Below are 18,125 nucleotides of genomic sequence, written 5' to 3'. Positions count from 1 at the left end.
CTATGAGTTGCTTTGAATAAAAGAGTCTGCCAAATGCGTAAACGTAAGATTCATATCATCATTCAGTCTTGCATGTATTTTGTTCCAATGCTGGTCCTAATGCAGTTTCTGAAGTTACCAGCAAATTGCCATGTAACTGCAAGTGCCAGGTGATTTTATTTATTCACCAAATAAATATTTTACTTGTATTTAGTGCTCAGAAAGTATTAATTTTGGAGCCTGCATGTTTGCTTGCGTGAGTTTATAAAACAGTCTTTTGGAGACCCCACAGCAGGTCGGAATTCTTTCCTTATGGAGAGAGTGAGAAAGAGAGACATTTACATTTACATTTATGCATTTGGCAGACGCTTTTATCCAAAGCAACTTACAATGCACTTATTACAAGGACAATCCCCCCAGAGCAACCTGGAGTTAAGTGCCTTGGTGGCTGTGGGGGTCGAACCAGCGACCTTCTTATTAACATTTATGTGCATTAGCCCACTACGCCACCACCACTCCTCCACAGAGACAGAAGTAAGGTTAATTTTAATTAAACCTCACCCCCTCCTCCCTACAGAACCTTTCAGCAGGTAAACCCCCTGAAACTCAAACACACACCCCCATTCTTACACATCTAATGAGGTCATAACTTTCAGAGGCACCCCCCTCACCTAGCAGTGCGACATGCAAACACACACCTTACCCTAAAAAGTGATTTTGTCCCAACATCATTTGTATACCAGCCCTACAAGCAATTAACACAGACTTCCCACCTTGCTAGACATCCACGTCCCAATGATGAGTCCAACCTACATTATGTTTCTGCTGAATATTCTCTGTCATTCAGAAATGTCCCATTACAGAAGCTAAATGCATTGTAAATGCCATTTCTTGATGCTAAGGCAAACATTCCTATAGAGTGCAATAGTGTCACCCACTTTTTCAGCCATCTTGGTTTTGGAAGTATTTTTCCCATTAATTTCTTTCATAAGAACCAGAAATCCCGCTATTAAAATAAATAAATAAATACAAAATAGCGGGGTTAACACAGATGAATGGCTTCATAAGAAGCATAAACCATTTTAAAGTGGAGAATGTCAATACATTTCATCAAATTTTTCCTTTAGAATAATATGCACTGATTAATTGTGCTCAATAAGTAAACAGGGTAAATTGATGTTGCCTTTAAATAAAGCGACATGGAAATTGTGCCAGTATTGTACACTGTAGTTCTCTGCCAATCGATTCGCAATACAGGAAAACCGGTTTCTCTCTCTCTCTTTCTCTCTATCCTCCTGAGAATGAGTGGGTGAATAAGTGGAAACATTCTCAGTGAATACTTGAAAACATAATGCTTCATAAAAACACATGAGATGAGTTTAAGAAGTCTCTCTGAATGGCTTTGCATGGGTGATGTCAGTTTCCCTGAGACAGGGATTAAACCTCCTTTCGAGCCCTGAAAACGAGAGGTGGAATATGTATCAGAGGGAAAGAATGAGGGAAGACGAGGAGCGGATAAATATTTCTGAGGAAGAATGACAGATGGAGTGGACGAGAGCAAGAGAGTGACAGACTGAGGGACAGAGATGGAGAAAGAGAGTGTTTTGGGACAAAAGAGAGAGGGAGAGAGAGAGAGGATAGAGACCAGGATAGTGGGACTGAAAAGACAGAGTGTGGGACAGGAGGCGTAATCCCTAACCCCTATTCACTCGCACTTTTAATCTCCAGCCACACACACACACACACACACACACACACACACACACACACACACACACACACACACACACACACACACACACACACACACACACACACACACATTTTTGATGTTTTTAAAAAAAAATTTAACTTTATTTTTTAACCTTGTGGCTGAGAAATTATCAAAGAGTATCCAGTATACTCAAGAGTTTCTCCTGGGATTTAACAGGAATAATCTGGTGTTGGGTCATTTTATAAACTCTCCTTCATATGATATCAGTGCCTCTAACAACTGTCAATTTCCTGAGAACATCTCTGGAAGAAACTGCATGTTGGTAAGCAAAACTAGAAAATGGGGTAAGAAGGGCAGTGTGAGACAGCGTGTGAGAAAGTTGCCTCGGAAAAAACCCTGCCTCTGCCTTCTATAGTCCTCGCTAACGTGCAATCTCTTAAAAACAAGACTGATGAACTTCAGGCCCGTGTTTAGGGACGTGTGTGTGTGTGATGGCTTTCACAGAGATGTGGCTGACGGACAAAAATACAGATTCTATCCTCAATATTGATGGATTTGGTTACTAGTACGATTGGACCGTGATCCAGAAATGACAGGAAACCGACATGAAGGTGGAGTATGTTTTTACATTAACCCTCGGTGGTGCAACAATGTGACTGTACGGGAGAGGATTTGCCTACTGGAAACTGAATTACTGTCGGTATCGGTGAAACTGTATTACTTGCCCAGGGAATTTCCTCAGGTTTTCCTGATGGTTGTGTACATTCATCCCAAGGCAAATGCCAAAACTGCATATGAAGTGATTTTGTCCGTGTTGCAGAGACTTGAGTCCATTTCACCTGATGCTCCATGCTTTTTAATGGGTGATTTTAACTATAGTGATTGTAAAAAAGCACCAAGTCACTGTCATCATTACATTACTTGTCACAATCGGTGGAATAAAACTCTTGATCTATGTTATGGGCCTATCAAGCTTGCCTATAGATCTGTTGCTGACCCTCCGCTGCGTTACTCTGATCACAGTGTTGTGCACTTGCTTCCAACCAACAAGACTGTATTGCGCAGAAGGGGAGCAGAGACACAAAAGGTCCACGAGTGAAATGAGGACAATATAATGGCCTTACAGGGTTGATTTGAGTGCACCGATAGGTCACATCAATTGATGTTGTGTGTAGTTATATTTCTTTCTGTGTTGATAATGTAATTTCTACTATGGTGGTCACCTGTCTTTAGAATAACAAGACTTGGATTAACGGTAAACTGAAAATTCCGCTTAGGAAGAAAAGGGGTGTTTTTAAAAGTGGTGATAGAACGGCTTATTCTGTTATTAGGAAAGATGTAAGGGCAGAAACTGAGAAAGCGAAACATAAATATAAAGACAAATTTGAACTTCAGTTCACAAATTCTGATCTCAGGGCTTTGTGGGATGGTATGAAATGAATGATGGGACTACAAGAGGATAAAAGAAATATGGTCTCTCTGGATGGGTATAATTCTAATGTGCGTTTTGATAATGAATTGAACACATTTGATCTAAGGTTTAATAGGGATCAAAATGAAGATATGTATGAAGACAAAAATGTTTTTAATATTGAAGCATCTATAGTAGCTAGGATTTTTACTCAGATAAAAGTAAATAAAAGCCCTGGACCAGATAATATTTGTGGTAAAGTGTTGAATGCATGCAGTTCAAAACTAAGTAGGATATTCTCATCTATTTTCAACATTTCACTTCAGATGCAAACGGTCCCACAAGACTGGAAAGGTGCTACGATTGTTCCAGTGGTTAAAAGTTTTAAAGGATTTTAGACCAGTAGCCCTTAACTCTAGAGTCATTGTGAGTCTTTTAGCGGATGATGAGGTATCTCACGGTCTTGTGGTGGAGGACTTTGTTTCCTGGTGTAAAACCTGCTGTTTGGATATAAACACAGCTAAAACTAAAGACATGATTATAGACATTGGAAGGTCTGCGACCCCTATCACACTGACAGATATTCAAGGGAGGGATATTGAGATTGTATCCAAATACAAGTATTTAGGTACAATTGTTAATGACAAATTGAGTTTTGATTCTATTGTAAGAAAATCCATCAGCGCATGTTTTTTTAAAGGAAAATTAATTCCTTTAAGGTATGCATTGACAGTGATAATGTTTTATTGTAGTTTTATATAATCTGTTAAGTCTAATTGTGTTGTGGCATGGTTTAATTGCATTAGTTTAACCAGCAAGAATAGCCTGATAAAGCTGGTTAAACCTGCCTCGAAACTGATAGGATTTCAACAGACTCAGCTTAAGGAAATTTTCAGGGAACGAGCTTTAAAGACAGCCTATTCAATACTTAGTAGTCTTGAGCACCCTTTGAACAAAGAATTTGAAGTCTTTCCCTCAGGCCGCAGATATAGCCTAGGGGTAGAACTAGGAGATACAGGAACTCATTTATCCCCGTAGCTGTTGGCATGTTGAATGTGTTTCGTGTCACTAGTGCAAATGTAATTTCCTACGGGATAAATAAACTGAAACTGAACAGAACACACAGGGCTATTCTCCTACGTCCCTTCCATTTATGTTTCTGCACTCAAAAGGTGGACAAAAGCTCCTGGACACCCCCTAACTGCCACACACACACACACACACACACACACACACACACACACACACACACACACACACACACACACACACACACACACACACACACACACACACACACACACACACACACAAGGATTCTCCATAGACATAATGATTTTTATACTGTACAAACTATAGATTCTATCCCCTAAACCTAACACAATCCCTAATCCTAACCATCATAAAAAACTTTCTGCATTTCTACATTTGCAAAAAATTTGTTTAGAATGTTTTTTAAGCAATTTTAATTAAGGGGACACTAGAAATGTCCTCATAAACCACATTTATTGCATAATATCCTTGTAATTACCAGTTTGTAACCTAAAAAAAGTCCTCGTAAACCACCCAAATCTGCACACACACACACACACACAAATGTATGTAGACCATATAAGAAACATATGCTCACACACACACCTTTCCAGGGTTGTCAGCCCACTACCAAACTTCTATGCCCCGAAAAATGTTTTTTGTTTGTGTGTGTGTTTGTGTGTTGGTGAAGCAGGTGGCTGTTTTATTTACTGAAGTCATCTGAACTCGTAATTCAAAAGCATTTATTAATCAAACACACACACAGAGTGAGTAAGTGTTCAAATTTATGAAGGTGTTTCAAAGAGCTTCTGGCCTCTAAAATTGCCTCTAACAGCCACACAATCATACACACAAACAGACACCTGTGCACAATCAGATACAAATTCTACCCAACCCCTTACAACACACAGTAGCGGATCCTGGCATAGGCGATATAGGCAGCTGCCTAGGGAGTCAACTCTCTCTGGGGCAGCACAACAGGGTACATGAATAACGCCCCCCCAACAAAGCATGCAAGATCACGATGGCGAAAATGTGCCCCGAAATGTGCCGCCCTGCCCCTGGCTCGCGATGGGAGAAAGGTGCCCCAAATCGTGCCACCCCGCCCCCACAGAGAGCTTGCAAGATTGCGATGGGGGAAAGGTGTCCTGAATTGTTCCTGACAGGCTACTCAGCCTTAAAAGGTCTATATGGTTAAGATTATGAATGCTCATAATGTATTCTTACATTCTGAACAAACATAAGATAATCATGATATATATATATATATATATATATATATATATATATATATATATATATATATTGTGTATGTATAAAATGCAAGTGAAAGTTGGCCAGAACTTTGAAGCTCCAAAAAGCACATAAAAGCAGCATAAATGTAAACCATAAGACTCCAGTGGTTAAATCTATGTCTTCAGAAGTGACATGTTAGTTGTGGGTGAGATATTTAAGTCCCCTTTTACTCTGAATCTCCACTTACACTTTGAGACATGAAAGTGGAGATGTAGAGTATAAAAAGGACTTAAATATTGATTTGAATCTCATGTTTGTATTGATATTAAGGGGGGTGCCATGACAGATCTCGCCTAGGGCACCAAGTAAGCCAGAACTGCCAGTGACGCCACAAATACACACATTTTCATTTGCAATCAAAACAATCAAATGTGTACAATCAGACGAGCAAAAATGGTCACATTCACACAAACTCAACTGCTAAATCACAGAAAGAAAAAAGTACACAATCTGTGCACAATCAAGCAAAACAAACACCTGTGCACAATCACAAACAAAAACACACATGCAATCACACAAACACCTGTGCCAATTACATAAACACCTGCACGCAATCACACAAAAAACATGCGGCAAATCCATACAAACAAACACCTGTGTGCAATCTCAAAATCACCTGTGCAAAATCTCACAAACACCTTTGCACAAACACCTGTACAAAATCACCCAAAAAAACACTTGTGTACAATTATACAAACGCCTGCGCAGATATTTAAACCATAATCAATGCAAAATCACACAAACACTTACGCACAATCAAACAACCACCTGTGCACAATCAAACACAGGTGTGTGCACAATCAAACAAATGAGCACCTGTGAACAATCAAACAAACACCTGTGTACAAATTGCACAAACACCTTTACAGAATCATACAAACAATTGTGCACAATCATACAACCAAAAGCCAGTGCATAATCACACAATCAACTGTACACAATCAAACAAACAAACAAACAAACAAACAAACAAACACCTGCTCGCAATTATAAAAACATCTTTGTAAAATCATACTAACAAACACCAAACACAAAAACAAACTAAATGAAAATAAACAAACACGCAATCACACCTATATACATGCTCATAGATCTGTACAAACATTTCAGTACTTGTGGATTGAACGTCCTAACCTTCCCCCCCACCTCTACCCCCCAAAAAAACACACTTCATCAAAGCCACCAGATGGGTTTTGTCTTAATCGTACCCTAGCTGGTGACATCACTCTTTCCCACAGCAGAATTGATGATAAAAGCAAACAGATCTATCTTAACTCACATTTAGCAAATCAATTTTATTTTTACAGTCTCTTGCATATTGGCATATTGACGGCTTCTCATGCGCTGGGGCGAGGGAGGGGGTGTAGAGGAGAACGAGAGGAAAAGGCTGAGAGAGATGCTTAATGCCATTTACCATATTTAATGTGTCCATGTCATCATTGAATATCCCCTCTGAATAATGCCGCACTTCATCATAAATTCTTTAAAACTTATTTACTTAATGGAGAGAGTTATGGTTGCTGTCATCCAGCTACTTAAACATAGTGATACAGCACTGCTGTTCCTCGCTGTCATCCATCCTCGATCTCGCTCTCTCTGTTTTGGTTCTCAGTTTCTTAAATACATATTATTCAAGCGTGTAATAAATTACTGAGGAATTAAAATTCATGAAACCTTTTTTTTCTCTTCATCTCCTTATATAGGGAATGAACTGGAAAGAGAGACAGCGAGAAAAAGAGAGACTGCTTGCTCAAGAGACTGTAAATCTACCATAAGTAGACAGCAGCATTTTCAATCATATTAAAATCTAATGTTTGCACATGTAGGACTGCTGTTGTCCACAAGGGCCATGTGTAGGAGGGAAAAGAACATTTAAAAGAATAGCTCACACATAAATGTACATTTTATCATCACTGACTCACCCTCATGTTGTTCTAAACTCCTGTTACTTTCTTCCGTGGAACACAAAATGAGATTATAGAAATGTATAGATTATTGATCTTTTTTTCCAAACAATGAAAGTGAAAGGTGACTGGGTGACTGTCATACTGCCTAACATCTCTTTTTGTGTTTCATGGAAGAAAGAAAATCATATGGGTTTGGAACAACATTAGGGTGAGTAAGGATGACAGGATTATTAATTTTTGAGTGAATTAGCCTCCTTTAAATTACACAAACAATTGTAAAAAACAAATCCACAAAAACAAGAATAAAGAGATTAAAAAGCAAGTTTAAATGCTCTGTGCTCCAAAAAGAAACATCACGCAAGCTAATTCGAACCTTTCAACAGTATTGCGTCAAATTAAACCATAATTACATACAGCAACCAAATTCAAACCATAATTCCATATCCTAAAAAAAAGAAGAAAAAAAATGACTTTAACAACTTCTCTAAAAAACAGCATGGAATGGCTTGATAATGTTTAAATTGTCACCATACAAAAAGACCAAAATCTGACCCGAGTCCATCAGAACTAATCATTAATAAATATAATGTATAATCCCAAGGGCGCAGTGTTTCATTCATAAGTATGAAAAACAAACAATATTTCAGTACAAATTCCATAAAACTGTCCCATGGATGTTTGTTTTTTTGCAGGTGACTGTAACAATTTGACTGCAGTTTTGTTGTGATATTATACAGCAATGCCATTATGGCACTCTTATTAGCCATTCTGAAGGCTTGTGCGATTGAATTGGTTATTCTCTTAGGAGGAGGCTTAAAACTTCTTTAACAGAGCAATTCGGGGTCTATTTAAACTTTCAATTAGCCTGATACCCCTCCTGTGACCTCTCCGGCCTGGTGAGATTAGCCTAAACTGACCCTGACCAAGACAACACTCGACCTCTGGCCTTGTCCTGTGACCCCGGTTTTGACAGGGAGAGTAGACTGACCGTTATCTGATAGACTGGGAGCGCACAGGGAGGGGCCTCTCTAAGAAGTGGTATATAACCAAGCTAAAAGCAGGATTTATGAGCATCAGGATTTAATTGAGTATGGAAAGATGTTGCACACTGGATTATGACTCCTCCCAGTATGATGACATCACAGAGGGAACATTGACTGCTCTAATCTCTGACTGAGGTCATGGCGCCATTTGACCATAAAGACAGACAGAAGTAAATTATACAGACCATTGTTAGACGGTGGTAAACAATAGCTGAGGGAATTGTTTATCATGCATCTGTGCTCGCATATAGACAGGACTCTTTATGAGTTTATTCACCATCTTTGTATAGTTGCCTTACAGCTATCCATTATCATCTCACAGAACAATGGGTTATGTTATTTATATACTTATGTTATATAACCGGTTGGTCAACCCATATCAGCGAGATCTAATTTGTCCATTTCTATTTAGTGGTTGTTTCATTTTTTACCATATTTGTTTGAAAATGCACCAGTTAAGTGTGATCAATACTGCCGTGCAAAGCGTAATTCATTGTGCGACGGGTTATATCAGGGATTGCAGCAAGAACACATTCCTTTTTTATGCTGTTGTCTGCTATAAATGTGTTCAATACGTTTGGGGTTGCGTTACTACTGATTATTAATAGTCGACTAATCGAGGCCATTAGTTGAGTCGAATTCGACTAGTCGTGAAGTCATCAACCAACCCCCCCACAAGACAGCCGATTGTACAGATGATTACGGACGGACACGGAATATAATGTGCAGGATTGAGATGCACTCAGTAATATCCTTGTACTTCAACTTGAAGCTCTTTTCTAACTGTCGCCAAATCATGTTCTTGAAGGAGAGAACAGCAAAAATGTACTGGTTATGTTGAAAATCACTAACTAGTACCAGCGGGAGCCTTTTTGAATGATTAGCACTAGTATTTCTGTTATATTTGCTGGCCACTATGCATATATTGGAGGTTACTGTAGTATTTGTGTCATCTTTATCAAAGAACATTTCAGCCACTTTGCTCTATCAGTGCAGAGTCATCGGCCTCCACACCCACTGGTGAATTTCAGTAACATAGTTTGGCAGGGGAAGAGTCATTTCTATTCATTAGTAAAGCGATGACTGATTGGATGATTCAGTAATAATCATAAGGAAAACATAACTATTTGACTTGTCAACCCCTACTGCTCTCATGAAAAATATAATCAATGGCGAACCATTCATTAATAAAGCCTCACAAATGGTTTGAGTTGTTGGCACCAGTACTGTGGCAGCTAATGTAGAAGTGTTTGTAAAATTCTGATCTGGCCACATAAGATTCAGCTGCAGTGTGAACAAAGCCTTAGATTATGATCCGTCCTGTGACAGTAGGTTTCCCTTAGCTATGCTTACAATAAGAGAAAACAGAGTGTGGAAATTGAAGTAATAACAAAATCTACGACAAAACTGTAAAGAAATTTTTCTCAATTACAGTGTTGGTGTAATAACTGGGTTTTGCCATTGTAGGGCAGAATATGAGTGTGAAATCTTTAGTCTAGTCATTTTTTTGATTGCAGTGGCATTTAAAAAATTTTCAAGGATATTGGTTTGTTGAAATTATGTAGGAATTGGCATAATACTGACCAACAGCCTGTCTAGTAATCATGACTAATGGGATTATGGCAACAGTTAAATGGGGTTAGTGTGAGATCACAGAGTGGAGTAGAGGTGTTCCATCATAAAACATGAAGGCCTGGGTTAATCACAAAGCCTTGCTACTGATGACAGCAAAGCTTTCAGTCCGACAAACGGCCCATGAGCCCATGTTATCTGCTGCACTTTCATCCCTAACCACGTGAAGATTTTCTTTAAAGTCTTGAGTAAGCCTGTTATCAGACCTCTGTAAGAGAATACTTTACAAATTTAGCGTTTGATCCTACCTCCCATGCTTGGGACACATTTTCTGGGCTGTGTCTTGATGCTCCCTCGTAGGGTCCAAGACGTTCTCCTACCTCCAGTCTTCTCCGGCTCCAGACGCCCAGGTTTCCTCTGGAAAGACCCGACTCTCGAACTTCAAAGTCTGGAGGCACTGATTCGAGCCCCTCCCCTGCCAAGTACATTGAGGTGTGGAAAGATGGGTGGAAGGGGGAGGAGTCAATTGGGGAGAGCGCTTCACTCGATAGGCCAGGGGAAGGAAGGTCATTAGGATTGGCCAATGTGACTGGATCTGCATCAGACACTTGCACAACTTCTTCCAGGTCATCAGAGGCGAAAAGAGAAAAGTCCTCCCCACCACCTAAACAGAAATAAAGACAACATTATTCCACTTTAGCAATTTAAAGATAAATCCTCAAATTTCAACCCACTCAGAGGACCCCCAGGGCCCTCTGTACAATGGCCCAAGTCAAAAGAGCCCATCCCCATGTCTCTATGACATTCTGGTCCCTAGAAATGGCTTGAGTCCCTGCTTCAAAGTAAGTATATGGGATTTATTTTCGGTTTTATTGTTTACCATGGTAAAACCATAGTACAAAGGTATCATTGAACGTCTATAGCAAAAACATTGCAAATTGCACATCAAAGATTAATAGTTAGGATCTTAATTATAAGCAATAGTAATAGTGATGCTTGCCTTAGGAATACAATACAATTTCAATTCAATACATTTGCAAACATAATATTAAACCTGTTGTAGCGCTAAAAACAAGTTAAGTACTTTTGTTTGATTTGTTTTTGAAGACCCACACTTCTCGTCCGCAACCAGCCTCTAACATGCCGCGAACCCTATACATATACGGGTAAATATACACCGCGCCATATCAAAATATTTGACTAGCAGGGCAGTTAAATAAACACAGGGAAAGGGAAAGTGGTTTACGTCTGTGATAACAGTTAATACAGTCTGGATAAGGTGTCTGGGGTGATAATCATCCTTGCGGCCTTGCCAGTTACTCCCACTCATCCTCCTTCTGAGGCCTGCTTTTGAATGTTTGGATACGTGTGGTGACATCAATCAGGAAGTTCTGAGCGATCCTTAGACTAACTGTTCTGACACTTTTTTGCTTCCGTTTTCCAATTTGTTTTCTGTCGACCCCTGCGAAGAGGATCTAGTGCGAAAATAACGGATGCTATAGCTGCTTGGGTTAATAATGAGCTTAATCCAGGGAGGATGCTCTCTGCTGACCTGTGACCTCTTGCTCTGCTTGGAGAGGAAAACTAGCGCGTGGCTGTTAAGGGAAGTCTACATATTGTCTGTCCACAAATACTGTCCTAATGATGGGTTTTCTGACACATCAATACCATCATGACCAACAACTCCTTGATAGGTATTAAAGGCTTTAAACAACAGTTTTTACTCTCCTCAGGGCCTTGAAACAGGGGTCTTCCTGCTGAAATTGAAAACGTAAATCAGCCTGATCTGATTTCAGGTTGTCTCTCTCAGCCTGGTCAAGATGGTCTAGCTGGTCTCCTTGCTTGGCCAGTTAAAAACTGCCAAAGACCTCTCTAAAGGCTGTGAGACCAGCTAAGGCCAGCGAAACAGTTTAGTCTAGTTTTAGCTGTTTTTCTTTTCAAGAGGGCATATTTTTGACACATAAGAGCCATGGTGCTTTGGAAATGTATGTTCAAGTCCAGACTGCATCACGCCCGATTTCATTGATTCACTTCCTATTGGAAATCAACAACATATCCCAACTTAAGATGGTTTGTGTAATTGGTTTAAGTTGGTTTAGTTGGCCTCAATGCCCAGCCAAGCTGGTGTTACTGCCCAATACCCATTTAAAACCAGCCTGGACACCATCCAAGACCAGGAAACCACCTTAGGCTGGTGTAAGGTGGCTTTTTCAGCAGGGCTCTCTCCACAACAGTTTCCTGTCATTCTTCTATACCTCTATTGTATTGTAACTCTTCTGTCTAACCTGGCATCACTGATGCACTGGGACCTGAGAGGCTGTGGATAAAAGCTAACACAGAGTGCTAACATGCTCTACCTAATGTGCCGTTGCTAACACGCTTGGAGGTAACCTGCTGTGGCTAAGTCACGGTGGGGCTAACGTGCTGTGGCTAGCTTGCTGTGGCTAACGTGTTGTGACAGGTACTGGTGAGTTCTAATGAGGGCTGGGCCAACTTTTCTGCACATCTTCCTGTCACCTCACATTCCTAGCGCTCAGCGGGAGCTTTACGCTACACGGTGCCTTTATAGTCACGGTCATCCAATTCATTCAGCATATTTTTGGCCCTATCCCATTAACTAAATCTACAAAAACCTCTTATTTTTTTCACTGATGCCTACTGTATTATGATAGACACCAAAAAACATATCTAGGGCCAGCCAATAATATAGTCAGTAAAGGTGGGCGCCTTACAATAACAGGAGTGTTTATAAAATCTATAAGCAGAACACACAAATTTGCACAATACATTCATGCAGTAATACATTGCTGCAAAGCGCCGCTTCTTATAACAGCATTTTTAGACAGAGATCACACACCTTCTTGTATAATGCTCATGCCCGACAGAAATGCAGAATTGTTTTTAATGAAAAATAGTACTTTGGTCTGTTTGAGTGTTTGGGGCTTACTTTGTTTAGCGGATGGCAGAAACAGCGCTTGTCAAAGCAGAGGGCTTGTAACGTTTTGTCAAGAACAATCTGGGGAAGGAATTCAGACACCGCATGCCATCATAAAGATGCAGAAAATATGTTATTAATCTGCAAAATAACCAAACTATTCTATTTGAAAATATCTGCTATGTGTTAATATGTTACATATATTTATATTTGTTTATTTTTTATAAATAAGGTGTTATGTTTATTTACCCTATTTAAAATATGTAATTTTTATCTAAACATAATTTTTTCGAATTATTATTGCTGTAGCTACCTAATTTTCACTGATGTTTTAACTTTAATTCACTTTTGCACATACACTCACCTAAAGGATTATTAGTAACACCATACTAATACTGTGTTTGACCCCCTTTCGCCTTCAGAACTGCCTTAATTCTACGTGGCATTGATTCAACAAGGTGCTGAAAGCATTCTTTAGAAATGTTGGCCCATATTTATAGGATAGCATCTTGCAGTTGATGGAGATTTGTGGGATGCACATCCAGGGCACCAAGCTCCCGTTCCACCACATCCCAAAGATGCTCTATTGGGTTGAGATCTGGTGACTGTGGGGGCCATTTTAGTACAGTGAACTCATTGTCATGTTCAAGAAACCAATTTGAAATGATTCAAGCTTTGTGACATGGTGCATTATCCTGCTGGAAGTAGCCATCAGAGGATGGGTACATGGTGGCCATAAAGGGATGGACAAGGTCAGAAACAATGCTCAGGTAGGCCGAGGCATTTAAACGATGCCCAATTGGCACTAAGGGGCCTAAAGTGTGGCAAGAAAACATCCCCCACACCATTACACCACCACCACCAGCCTGCACAGTGGTAACAAGGCATGATGTATCCATGTTCTCATTCTGTTTACGCCAAATTCTGACTCTACCATCTGAATGTCTCAACAGAAATCGAGACTCATCAGACCAGGCAACATTTTTCCAGTCTTCAACTGTCCAATTTTGGTGAGCTCTTGCAAATTGTAGCCTCTTTTTCCTATTTGTAGTGGAGATGAGTGGTACCCGGTGGGGTCTGCTGCTGTTGTAGCCCATCCGCCTCAAGGTTGTGCGTGTGGTGGCTTCACAAATGCTTTGCTGCATACCTCGGTTGTAACGAGTGGTTATTTCAGGCAAAGTTGCTCTTCTATCAGCTTGAATCAGTCGGCCCATTCTCCTCTGACCTCTAGCATCAACAAGGCATTTTCGCCCACAGGACTGCCACATACTGGATGTTTTTCCTTTTCACACCATTCTTTGTAAACCCTAGAAATGGTTGTGCGTGAAAATCCCAGTAACTGAGCAGATTGTGAAATACTCAGACCGGCCCGTCTGGCACCAACAACCATGCCACGCTCAAAATTGCTTAAATCACCTTTCTTTCCCATTCTGACATTCAGTTTGGAGTTCAGGAGATTGTCTTGACCAGGACCACACCCCTAAATGCATTGAAGCAACTGCCATGTGATTGGTTGATTAGATAATTGCATTAATGAGAAATTGAACAGGTGTTCCTAATAATCCTTTAGGTGAGTGTATACACTTGGCATCTTTTTGGTTTTCATTGATGTTGTTACTCTAATAAACATTTACGCATGGTTATGTGGGTAGTTGTCATGTAAATTCAAGCATTGTCAGCAGTGTCCTACGATATGACATACCTTCTTCATCTAAAACTATTTGAGTTTAAATTTAAAACCATTTAAAGTTGTATATGTTAAGTTAACATTAATGAATCCTTTTCTGCATATCGCGGCGCTGTTTTGTGGTCCATTTTGCATAATGTGGTGGCTCATTTGAGCATATTTTGGCCAATTCGGCACATTTCGCGGACGCCCCACTCGGCCCGCTCGGTTCTCCCGATGGCCAGTCTGCCCCTGATTGGCCACCGGGAAAATGTCCGGTATGCCAGATTACCAGTCCAGTCCAGTCCAGCCCTGCCCTAAACCTAACCTTAACCCTACCCCTGAACTTATAGTAACAGCAAAAGTTACTCTTTCGACACTTTGCGACAATTGAGCATACCTTCTTGACACGACCGAATTCCAGAGTAGAGCAAGACCTGAATATGAGTGAAGATTATTAAGACAAACATGCTTTTTTCTTTGGCCTGTGTAATTTACATGAAAACAAGAAGCAAACTACTCACTATAGCAAATAAATGGATGGTTAACAATTTTTGAGTAAAATCAGAAATGTTCTGGATTTGCCTTACAGCAGTGATTACGTGGTAGCCCACATCTGGAAAGGGTAATTAATGCTACAGAACTGAAAGGGACATTAATTGTAGTGTAAATTATGACAGTCTTCTTTATTTATGAGTATTGTGTACAGTTATAGACTGTGGTGGTCTCAAATGGTGAATAACATGTTCAAAGTAATAGTGGTAAATAATGGTCTACAATGACACAATTTGACAATATGACTTTGCCCAATGCATCTTTCAGCCCTTGTGGAGAGTAGATCAACAACATTCGTTGAAATTTAGAAAGTCAAATTTCTTCAGAATGATATTGCCAAACTTGTTGCCTTCAGCTTCATAAAGATTTTACTTGTGACTCTGAATCACAGGTGATCTATGCTAAGTCTTTCCAGATGCTACGTTGTGTGCAATTTACAATATTTTACTTTGTGGCATTGCTTGCACGCGCACACACGCGTATGTACTTTAAAATGACAGCTGAGGTTCAGGTTAGGGCCTCCACCGTACGCCTGTGGATCCACTAGGCACGAGAGGACAAAATAATCATCTGAGCCAGGCCGTTTAAGTTGCTCCTGCCCACAGAGAGACTGAAAGTTAGTTGGCCACACTCTTCAAACACTGAGCTTTTAAAGGTAACTCAATCTCTCCTCTGCCAACCCTGCCTTCCTGCCGCTCCGACTGATCGGCTTTATCCTGCCTGTTAAAGAAACGAGGGGGGGAAAGGTACGGTAAAGGACACTCAAAAGCAGTGTGGGGGATTTCTTTGGGTCTATAAACATATACTGTATATTTCTGAAAGGTAAACGTCTCTATAGAAAAATATACCAAAGTGAAGTGCAGAATGTGGTCTGTTTCTTAAAAAATGGCACCAGTTTAAGTATTAGATTGCAGATAAAGAATATGGTTTGGCATGAGTTAGTGGTGAGGTTTTAGGAACTTTCCTTAAATGTTATGAGGTTTGTTTTTGTTTGCTTAGAATTAATTGATTAGGATAAGAAAAGTTTATATGGAACTAGATGATGTATATAAGTAAAATAGAAACATTTGTGTGTGAAGCCTGTGAGAAACCCAGGATTTCCTGTAATCTAGATCAGTAGAATCCTTCAAAACAAAAATACCCCACCTTCAATTGAACAGATAACATCAGTACAGACAGACTGGCAATTATGATGTCATAGAGATAAATGGATATTATTGTTTCAGGGAAAAGTCACCTATAGAACATCCCTGATTAGAACAGGACATTTTAGAACAGAACAGTGACATGACCTATAAATGTCCCAGAGATGATGTCACTTACACCCAGCATTCACAATCTGTGAAGACTAAAGAATAGAATAATTTCCTGTCATTTAATACAGAAAATAACTCATCACTTCCTGTTCCACCCTCAACGTGGCATTTAAAAGCATTGGTGACTAAGTGTGTGCATATAAAGACATTGTGTATTATTGTTAATATTTTCATAATACACACACGTTTAAAACAATTTTGTTTAAAACTATGATATCCTTAACAAAGAGTGAAACAAACAAACATTTCAATATTTAATGTGTGAAAATCTAAAAATGTTTATTGATAGACTGAAAATTATCAATTATATTCATAAAAAAAATATATTACGTTTTGTCCCACAGTTGTGGTATCATTTCCACCATACCAAACATTTTGGGCCCTTATACAGTTTTTAAGAAATGTAACATACTTGTTAACCAAGACAACAAAAGTGTCAGCGAAGATCATGCTTGAATTGAAATCTGGAACCAATTATTTTTGGAAGAAAATTATGAAAAATAAGGTAAATATCATATTTTATTGGGCAGCATTTCCAATCAAGCTTTTATTTTGCCAAATTCTATAAAAAAAAATATAAAAACACTGTGTGTTTTAGGATACATAAAATGTTAGATATGAAATTATCCTTACCAAGAAAAATAAGAATTGTCATTTTATTCCAAACATTTTTGAAATGTAATTTCCATTACAGAATGTTGCTTAAACAATTTATAATTTAAGATGTGGTGGAAATGACACTGTGGTGGGAACTGACATAATTAAAAATGACATTATACAACTAGTGTACAAGTGATGCATGTACATTAACTCTTGCACATTATTAGTACACAAATTAAATACTAAAAGAAGTGTTAAAAGTGTTTTTATAAGAGATTTTATTTTCTAAAAGTACACAGGGCCAAAAGTGCCCGCAGAAACACCCATAACGAACGTGCTAAACCCTACATATCTAAACCCTAAATGGAATAATAATTCAGTACTTATTATGAGATATAATGTATCACTTATGGCATGCAGGTCAGTTCATTACTTATAATTTTGTGAGTAAACATCAATGACTGTGTGTGTGTGTGTGTGTGTGTGTGTGTGTGTGTGTGTGTGTGTGTGTGTGTGTGTGTGTGTGTGTGTTTAGTTTTTACCTCTGCTCCAGGGTTTCGGTGCACTCATACATCACGCGATTACTGTGGGCGGCATGGGACCCTGCGTCATTACCACCAGCATTAAAGATGATAGAACCAGCCATTAATCACCATGACAACACACCCTAATGGAGAGCTGACCCAGTCAACGCCCGCGGATGTTGGGACATACGCACGCGCACACACACACACACACACACACGTGCACACACACCTACACACCTATTGGACAAAAGTGTGAGAGTATGCGGCATATCGTGCTCACATACACACATTCACCTGCAGCGGTGTAGTCTGTAAATATAGAAACAAGGTGCTGTTAAGGGTTGTTCTGAGATCAGTCTTTAAAGGGGATGATTGAGAGGGCAGATTAAGATAGAAAATATCTAAGTAAGGCTGAAACCTTTTCCTTGACTCACTCTCTTTCTCTCTTGATACACATGCACGTGCACACACACACACACACACACACACACACACACACACACACACACACACACACACACACACACATGTTGTGTTTCCATGTTTTATGGGGACTTTCCATAGACATAATG

The 18,125-nt window shown here is 39.5% G+C and overlaps 1 protein-coding gene across 13 annotated transcripts in view; it reads right to left on the bottom strand.

Moving 5' to 3' along the window:
* LOC127630035 (MDS1 and EVI1 complex locus protein EVI1-A-like) overlaps window positions 1-18,125 on the bottom strand; it is a 207,362-nt gene that overhangs the window by 112,186 nt on the left and 77,051 nt on the right. For all 13 annotated transcript variants that reach the window (XM_052107411.1, XM_052107414.1, XM_052107418.1 and 10 more), the window contains exon 2: window positions 10,263-10,618. In XM_052107411.1, the coding sequence (XP_051963371.1) occupies window positions 10,263-10,618 (356 nt within the window). The remainder of the gene's footprint in view (window positions 1-10,262; window positions 10,619-18,125) is intronic.

This window comes from Xyrauchen texanus, chromosome 36 (assembly GCF_025860055.1).
Source record: "Xyrauchen texanus isolate HMW12.3.18 chromosome 36, RBS_HiC_50CHRs, whole genome shotgun sequence".
NCBI classification, from domain to species: Eukaryota; Metazoa; Chordata; class Actinopteri; order Cypriniformes; family Catostomidae; genus Xyrauchen; species Xyrauchen texanus.
The sequence above is the reverse complement of the archived record's forward strand: the minus strand, read 5'-3'. Positions and strand labels throughout refer to the sequence as shown.